The sequence below is a fragment of the Nicotiana tomentosiformis genome, chromosome 2 (assembly GCF_000390325.3).
Source record: "Nicotiana tomentosiformis chromosome 2, ASM39032v3, whole genome shotgun sequence".
In the NCBI taxonomy this organism is placed as follows: domain Eukaryota; kingdom Viridiplantae; phylum Streptophyta; class Magnoliopsida; order Solanales; family Solanaceae; genus Nicotiana; species Nicotiana tomentosiformis.
The window spans coordinates 111407666-111417193 of NC_090813.1; the positions used below are offsets into that span (position 1 = coordinate 111407666).

At 33.5% G+C, this 9528-nt stretch overlaps 1 protein-coding gene across 1 annotated transcript; it reads right to left on the reverse strand.

The window, feature by feature from the left end:
- Window positions 1–172: 172 nt before the first annotated feature.
- Window positions 173–3561, reverse strand: LOC104119019 (microtubule-associated protein RP/EB family member 1C). Its single transcript, XM_009630408.4, has 6 exons — window positions 3373–3561; window positions 3117–3272; window positions 2874–2980; window positions 1081–1324; window positions 900–1013; window positions 173–805 (listed from the first exon to the last, which is right to left on the reverse strand). The coding sequence occupies exons 1-6, from the start codon at window positions 3478–3480 to the stop codon at window positions 530–532; spliced, it is 1005 nt and encodes a 334-aa protein (XP_009628703.1). The 5' UTR covers window positions 3481–3561; the 3' UTR covers window positions 173–529.
- Between the last annotated feature and the right edge of the window lie 5967 nt (window positions 3562–9528).

Here is a 9528-nt window from a genome sequence, read left to right on the forward strand (position 1 = left end):
AAAAATCCCTAAAACAAATAAGCTAAGGCCACAGGGCCAAAAAATGAAAACTAATACTCTATTAGGCAAAAAGATCAATTCGATTCAAATTCAGGATTTTACTGTCCACACTTAAGTTGTATGAAAGAGCTTATCAATTAATTGTATACCTCATGTTCGGTTTCAAGAAAAATTACAGAATCAAACCCAAAACCAACTTTAGTATCGATTAAACCACAGCAATCATCATAAGCAGAATAATCCAAGGTCTTGCATTAAGACAAAATGACTACAGAGCAACCAGTACAGTTGCCAATACTTGCTATAGGACAGAGATGACGATCAGGCAATGTTGTACAATCAAGCCAAACAGACGAACCAGATGGGTTCTGATATACTCAAATGTCTGTACTAGTAGAATTCCTCGAACTCTATTGCTTGGAAATGAAGTATGCTTTGAGAACATATAACTAGAGTAACAAAGACGGTGGCAGGAATTATTTGACAACCCAGAGAGAACAAGTCATTTATCCAGGAGACAAAAGATTGGTCAATATGTCACAAGTGATCCACTGGAATGGACATCAGAAGCATCAGACATCCTTTGCTTGGGAGACAAAGTGTTGCTGGCAGCAATGTCAACGTCAATATTGACAATGTTTTTTCTCTTTTGAGTGTCTACCCTCAGCCTTTCTTCTGCCTCTTCAGATGTGCAACTCAACGTCTCTACTTGCTGGTGTTGCTCAGATATCATAGCTTCAGCGTCTGTGACAAGTGATGCATCATCATCCATAGCATACAGAATCCTCTTCACTGCTTCAACCACCTATAAATGTGAAACAAACAAAAATCAATATGCTTAGGTTGCTGCTATAAGAAATTGTACTAATTTTCAGATAAGAGAATAGAAAGATTGGTACAGGGAGGTTTTCAATCTCTGGACACTGGCATAGGATCTCGATGTCCCTCAGCTTTGCAAAGTAAAAGTCCCTTTCCTTTTCAAGACTATCCACTGATAACTTCAATTCTGTAATCTGCATTGTATTTAGTACTTAGCCTTCAGTCGCTCAAACAAAACCATCTCTGATCTTTTAGTACTACCTGTTGTTCATGTGCAGTACGTTCTGTTTCCGAATAGGTTGATGCTCCTCCACTCGAAGAAGGTCTGGACACCTTACCAGATTGATTTGTGCTGCTTACATGAGGTACATCATTTCTTCTAGCATTATGAGGGGCATGCTTTGGAGCGATTGAGGCATTTTTGGCTGCAGTATGTGAAGTAGCAGATCTTTTGTTCACTTCTTTGGCACCCTTGCAAGCTTCCCTTCTCTCAAGAGGATTGTAGCTGACATTGATACAAAGAAACAACAGCTCTCCATTAGACAAGTTTCTGTCATTTTGGTAGTTGAATATAAAGGTATAACCTCACATAAACACATGCTTCCTCACAACTTCAAGTCAGTAAAAGATGGCATCCTTAAGGTAGGCCAACTTAAAGAAAGACAACTTCCAAAAGTATAAGATTGAATAATCCTAAACACATTGCAGGCAGAACCCATAATATGAAAGGTCAGACAGTTATTTTACACAAGTAGCATCACAAGACTACCTTGCAATTGATAGAGTAAATCAACCAACTATGAACTATTCATCAATTCAAAACTAGTTGGGTTAGTTCAATGAATCCTCTATATCGAAACCACTCGCCCATTTAACACTATACCTGAGTGGTGGTCTAACAAATGGGAGCAAAACCCGACACATTTAATCATAAAGATTCATTATAATTTAACTATTCTTATCCTAGGTTTCAACATAACATAACCTTTCACTTTATTCGGACTTGGGACGCACCATGGTTTGCAAGCAGGGGTGAGATTACAATTCTTATACATGTCAAGTTAAAATCCGAGAAGACTATACTATAATTCACTCTCCAGCATAAATGTGGCAAAGGTCTGTGCGGAATAACAACAACGTGAAAAGGAGATAAAGAAAAAGCAGATAATTAATTGAGAACTTCTGCCTCTTAAGAGTTGAAAATGGAGATTCTGACTTCTTGTGGAAACTTGTAAAGATTCTCTAGAAAAAAGGATGATGGACGTGGTTAATTATAATGAATAAAAAAAAAATCATAACACTGCTGCTACAATATCTCCCAGCAACACCAAGAGTAGATACTAACCAGTCCAAACAGTATATTCTTTGGTTGTAGAATTGGGGTGTCAATTCTGAATCATAGAAGATTAGAAGATGCCTAACCCTTTCGAACACTAACTGGTTGGAAGAGTGATAAAATCACACGAGTTATGATGGATGTAGTCTAAATCCACCAATCCAAAGGATTGGGTCAGTTTGGACAACATTACTACTAGCAAAATCAACACATTAGAGTGCTTTATCAAAATAAAATAGAAAAAAATGAAAACAAAAGAGTGAAAGACATAGCCCTAATCAGCAGGTTAAAGCTTCTACACGGTAATTTAACGACTCCATTGCATAGCTGGAAACTAAGAAAATTGAAAAAACAGAACAAATCAAGACAAAACAACGGAATTTTGAGTGTACGGCCTGCAACACATTCATTTTAACCCAAGCAAATATTGGAAGTTTGTTTCGTAACCTTTTTGTGGTTTCGACTCATTTTCACTCTACAAATTTGACCCAATTTACCTACTCAATACTCCTAAAAATTATACTCAACTCTCTTTGCTTAAATTTTCTTCCTTATGTCTCATTCAATGCACAATATCTGTGCCCTAAATTCCAGTTTTCCCCTTTTTCAATTATAACAGGAAATCCATGTCTCAGCAAAAACATACATAGACAATAAGTAAAGGTTGTTAAAAGAATTAAATCAAATGCAAAGCACAAATAGAGGTTGAAAAGGTTACTTGTGTGAATTGCCTCGATTAACAGAATCGCAGTATCTCTTCAACCATTGCATGAACTCCAGGTTGTCAAGAGGTCTTCCTTTCACCAGTTTGTTGACCTCAATGTGCTAATTCCACAAAACACATAGTTAAAACATCAACTGACTATTAAAAAGAATAGCAAATATGGAAAATGATTTTCAAAAGAGGTAAATGAGGATTAAACTGAATATAGGAAAAAGGGAAGTTTAAAATAAAATGAACCTTGGTAATTTTGAGTTTGTTGAATACATCTTGAAGAACCTTATAGTTCTGGATCATCTCATATTCATTCTTAGCGTCGAAATTGACCTTGTGCATAGGGACTAGCCCAGGGTGTGCGGCATCCATCAGCTGGCAATGAACCGCACCACCACACGCCTGTGATTGAATCGAAAGTGTATCAATTTGAAAAAATGAACTAGGAATTAGCATTTCAACAACTAATGAAGGAGTGCAGGAAAAAGGAGAGATCGAATACCTCTTCGACTTTGGAAAGATTAAGGTGAAGTGTGGAATTGATCCAGGCAAGGATCTCTGATCTGCCGACGAAGTATGCCGCATCCATCATTCCTATGTGTGCCGCCATTTCTGCTTCAACTTTCTCTGTAGAAGGCTCCGTAGAGAGAGAAAGAGAGAGTTTGAAATGAGGGTTTGGGCGGGATTTCTTGCCCTGCTATAGATTTCAATTGAAATTGGTCGGTGATATTTGGTTTCGGATCGTCACCAAATGGGCCTAATTCAGGGAGGCCCAAATTTGATGACCCAAGTTCACGCTTCCTTTTCCTTAAAAAAATAAAAAAAATAAAAAAAATAAAAAAATATGAAAATAAAATATTTTCATTCGTATACACTATTTGAATCTTTATTACGCAAAATGTTCATGTTTTGATATTTACCCGACCTAAATACATTTTAGTTATAAAATATATACAATCCACCTTAAAAGACTCTCAGTCCATTATTTGTGCCTTCAATCAAGGAATTTAGTTACACTCTTTTTCTTTTTTATCTCATCTCTCTCATTTTCTCGCCAGATTTAACTTATATTTAGGGATTTAGAGAATCTAATCTCTCGATCTCGATATCACAATACGCAAACACCGGAGAATTTCCAGGTCCGGTAAATACCGTCACCCTCGGTTGAGCCTGAATGCGAGGCTGCTGGGCAGACAATTTTTTCTGTTGTTGTTCTTATGATATCAGCTCCTCCGGCTTTTCCCACTAAATTTCGAAAACAACGCATTATTAGGTGGTCTAAGAAATTAGAACTTCAACCAGAAGGCAGAATAGCAGATGTTTACCCTGCTTTCTCCTGTAATACTGTCATAATAGTACTTGAATCCATCAGGCGATGTGTGCTCAAGCTGGATAAAGTTATTTTGTTGAGCTTAAAGCTTCTAATTCCCTATCAATCTCCCTTTAGATGTGCTTTCCGTAATTCTGCAGTTTTACTAGCAAGTTTCGATTGATTGAACACCCCTCCTTGCATTTGCTGATAAATGCAACTTAAATCTTAAATACAATTTTTATATAAATTTTATACAATATGTCTTTTGTATATTTTGTATTTGATTTATACATAGTAAAAATAAATTTCATACAACTAATTATATATTATACAACTTATCTACAACTTTCATATATTATTTCTACTCAGTTATATACAACTACAATATCATACCATTTAAATATAATTTTTATACAAATTTTATAGAATATGTCTTTTGTATATTTTGTATCTGATTTATACATAATAAAAATAAATTTCATACAACTAATTATATATTATACAATTTATCTACAACTTATCTACAACTTTCATACATTATTCCTACCGAGTTATATACAACTACAATATCATACAACTTAAATACAATTTTTATACAAATATTGTTCAACTTTCATATAATATTTAAATAAAAATATATATATAAACAACATAATATAATTTTTCTACAATTTTACTACAACTTTACTACAATTTCGCAAGTATAATGCATGCCATGTCTTCTTCTTCTTCTTCTTCTTTTTCGAGTTTCAATCTGAAATTCAGCCAAAATCAAGTCTAATCTTCACCAAAACATCCTCAAAATTGAGATATAAACTCCAAACAATATTCCCACTTGTTTGCAACAACACTCAATCCAAACAAATAATGGTTTTTGAAAACCTAAATTCGAATTCAAGGCGTCAAAGCTTTTTAATAGTTGTCAATGGTGGAATTGATGCTCTCTTACTGGAATTAGGGCTGATCTTCGAAAGTGTTTTCTTTTTCATTGAAAGTTAAGCAAGCAACATGCATTAATGGAGGTGTGTGATAGAGTATTTAGAGTTTAGATCTATAAAAATGGAGAGAGATTTTTGAAGAAGAGTGAAAAAATGTAGAGGGAATTTTGAAGAAGAGTGAAAACATGCATTAATGGAGGGAGATACTGAAGATACGTGTGTGTGGGGGGGGGGGGGGGGGGAGAGAGAGAGAAACGTGGGTGGAGTGGGATATAGACGCTAGAGTGATTTTAGGATTTAATTATTATCATTAAATGCATAAAAATGTACATAATTGGTAATTTTATATATATTATGTAATTAGATTAAAACTTGAGTAGGGAGGGTAATAAAGTTTGAAATAGTGTATAGGAATGTAAAAATCTAAATAAAAAAAAAAAAAAAGAAGAAGAAGAAGAAGAAGAAGAAGAAGAAGAAGAAGAAGAAGAAGAAGAAAAAATCTTTTATTATCTTCTTACGAAAATTTAGTTGGTACTACTCCTATAAGTTAAACCAAATTTTGGAAACAAAAAAGAAAAAGATTAGTTAAACTAATTGGTAATAACGGCTTACGTGTTAAACATTTCTTACTATCACTAATATCAACATTCTTATTACAAAAAGGGAAAAAACAAACCAAAAGTAGTTACAGTTTGACAGTTTTGTTTCTTTTTGATTTGGTTAATACATTTTCCAGAAAATAAAAAAATGTTATAAATGTCCAACTTGAGATTTGAAAATCTTGCCATATCTAGATTTGTATTGATTTTGAGACTCGTAACTAGATTTAAGAAGTTATGTAATAATGTAATAATATCTATAAATAGGTTCATTCATGAACCTAAAGGAGACACTTTGAAACGAAGAAAGAAACGTTCTTTTTTACTATTATCATTCTCTTCTATTAATAATCTTAATTACATAGTTCTTGTTATATTACTTTTATTTCATAACACGTTATCAGTATGAGACTCCAATTTTATCATTACTTATCATGTTACACATTCCTCAGGTATATATTACATGTATTTGTTTTATGGTAAAATACTAATATGATAAGCATATTTGGAAATACACTGCAAATTTTGTACCAAACTGTGTGTCATCTTATTTGTTAAGAAGAATAGCTAAAATGATTATTTTTCATGAAATAATGAGTATTGCTTAAAGAAGGATAATATGTTTCTGATAGCACTACATTTTCTTTATTTTGTAAAAGAAAAAAAAGGCACAGTGACTTTAATGTGTATTTAAAAGAATAAAAATTTGATGAATTACTTGGAATGCTAGCAAATTTTCTCCATCTATGTAATACTTTATGTCACTTGGCTTGCTGGTTTCTTTATGATGTCTATTTAATTTTTATGCCTCTTTCAACTTCTTATTTTTCTTTCTTCATCCATATGTATGTCATGTTATATAATTAGTGTTTATTATTTCTACGTCTTTTATTTTTATGATAGTTTTTCGCTATGTCGAACTTACCAAAGCTTGAATTTGTGGCACTTGACATCTTCGGAAATAATTATTTATCATGGGTATTTAATGCTGAAATTCATCTTGCTGCAGAAGCTCTTGAAAATACTATTATACAAGAAAATAAAGCATCGGGACAGGATAAAGCAAAGGTTATGATTTTCCTTCGTCATCATCTCGATGAAGGGTTAAAGACTGAATATTTAACCCTGAAAGATCTATTTGAATTATGGAGCAGTTTGAAGGAACGGTATGACCATCTTAAGGCAACAGTCTTGCCAAGAGCTCGGTATGAATGGATTCACTTATGGTTACAAGTTTTTAAAACCGTAAGTGAATATAATTCTGTTGTATTTAGGATAACTTCCCAACTTAAATTATGTGGGGAAACTATAAATGATGAGGACTTACTAGAAAAGATTCTTTCTACTTTTCATGCCTCAAATATGATATTGCAATAGCAATACCGTGTAAAGGGTTTAAAGAAATAGACTGAATTAATCTCATGTCTCCTGATGGCTAAGCAACATAATACCCTTTTAATGAAAAATCATGAAGCTCGTCCCACTAGATCTACAAAATTTTCTGAAGTGAATTTAGTAGCAGGGAATCAAAAGTATGAAAAAAGACAAAATAATTATCATGGTTGTGGCCGTGGACGTGGACATGGTAGGGGACGAAATAATTATCGTCATCATGGAAATAAACAGGAGAACAATAAGGGGCCTCAAAATATTTCTTTAAAAGGCAGAGTAAATATTTGCCACTGATGTAGTATGAAAGGTCATTGGGCACGTGTATGTCGTACACCTGACTATTTTATTAAACTCTATCAAGCCTCCATCAAAAGAAAAGAGAACAATGTGGAGGCACACTTGACTTTTCAAAATAATGATAATAAAGCAAGTTCTTCAAATAAATATGATGATGTTGAGGCAAATCTTGCATATTGCATATAAAGATGATGATTTTGGACTTGTAAATATTACTAATTTAGAAGTTGAAAACTTCTTTGAGGATATTGACTGAAGAAGTGATCATCTTACTGGGGAATAAAAACTTTAAGAAAAGTTGTTATTTTTATATTATGCCCGCAAGTAGTTTTTTTCTTCTTAGTGTACTTTTCTAACGTATCATACATGCTAGTTTCTACATTCCTAGTGTAATTTCTTAATGTTTCTTTTATTGATAGTCTTTCGTATTTCTTATGATGTACTTTTTATTTTTTTATAAAGAAAATAAAAAATTTTGGCCTTCAATTGAATCCACGATGAGTAAAGAAGATTTATGCCTTCTGGATAGTGCTACAACTCACACAATATTAAGAGAAAAGAAATTCTTCGCTTTTTTGGTTATGAAAAAGGCATATGTTAATACAATATCTGGTAGTATAAAATTAATTGAGGGCTCTGAAAGAGCGACCTTGTTACTACCTGGAGGAACGATATTGGCTATTAATAATGCATTGTATTGTGGTAAATCTCAAAAAAAACTTGTTGAGTTTCAAAGCTATTCGCCAAAATGGCTACCATGTTGAGACCTCCAACGAAAGAAATGTTGAATATCTTTATATTACTACAATAAAAGAAGGAAACAAATGTGTGCGTAAAAAATTACCCGTATTTTATTCTGAATTGTACCTCACAAATATTAGTGTGGTTGAATCACATGCCATAGTAAACAAATAGTTTACTACTTCTAATAATTTTATCATTTGGCATGACTGGTTGGGCCATCCAGCTTCTAATATGATGCGCAGAATAATAGAGAATTCAAAATGGCACACATTAAAGAACAAGAAGATTCTTCAATTTAAGGAATTCTCGTATGTTATTTGTTCTCAAGAAAAATTGGTTATCACACCATCAGTAGCAAAAGTTCGGATTGAATCCCCGACATTTCTAGAACTTATACAGGGTGATATATGTGGGCTTATACACCCTCCATGTGGACCATTCAAGTATTTTTATGGTCTTGAGAGACGCTTCTCAAGATGGTCACACGTGTGCTTATTGTCAACTCGCAATATGGCAATTGCGAGATTGTTGACCCAAATAATAAGGTTAAGAGCACAATTTCCAGATTATGCAATTAAGACAATTCGTCTTGATAATGTTGGTGAATTTACATCTCGGGCCTTTACTGATTATGTATGGCCACTGAATAAAAGTTGAGCATCTAGTTGCTCATATTCATACTCGAAATGGTCTAGCAGAATCGTTGATTAAGCGCCTCCAGTTAATAGCTAGATTATTGCTAATGAGGACAAAATTTCCCCTTTCAGTGTGGGGACATGCTATTTTGCATGCAACAGTACCGATGTGCATAAGGCCAACCAGTTATCATGAAATCTTCCTATTACAGTTGACTTTTGGTTAGGAGCCAAATATTTCTCATCTAAGAATTTTTAGATATGAGGTATATGTTCCAATTTTTCCACCACAATGCACAAAGATGGGCCCCCAAAGAAGGTTGGGAATATATATTGGTTATGAATCTCCTTCTATTATCAAATATCTAGAGCATATGACAAGAGATTTGTTTACATCCAGATTTGCAGATTGTCATTTTGATGAATCAGTTTTCCCAACATTAGGGGGAGAAAGTAAACAGTTGGAAAAAAAAGATAGATTAGAATGTATTATCTCTATCTCATTTAGATTCCCATATAAATCAATGTGAACAAGAAGTTTAAAAGATCATTTATATGAAAAATGTTGTGAATCAACTTGCCAGATGCATTTACTAACCTTCCAAGGGGTACTAAATTGCATATTCCAGCTGCAAATGCTCCAATTTGAATTGATGTCCCGGTAGGATAATCTATTAAAGCAAATGAGTATAAGCCACAATTAAAACGTGATAGACCAATCGGTTCCAAAGATAAAAATCC

Bases quoted from the DNA above. Each gene is read 5' to 3' on its own strand.
- LOC104119019 (XM_009630408.4), bottom strand. From the start codon at position 3,480: ATGGCGGCACACATAGGAATGATGGATGCGGCATACTTCGTCGGCAGA. The intron at 3,273-3,372 runs GTATTCGATCTC...ATTCAATCACAG, and splicing joins ATCTTTCCAAAGTCGAAGAG to GCGTGTGGTGGTGCGGTTCA. The intron at 1,014-1,080 runs GTAGTACTAAAA...AATACAATGCAG, and splicing joins GTACTGCACATGAACAACAG to ATTACAGAATTGAAGTTATC.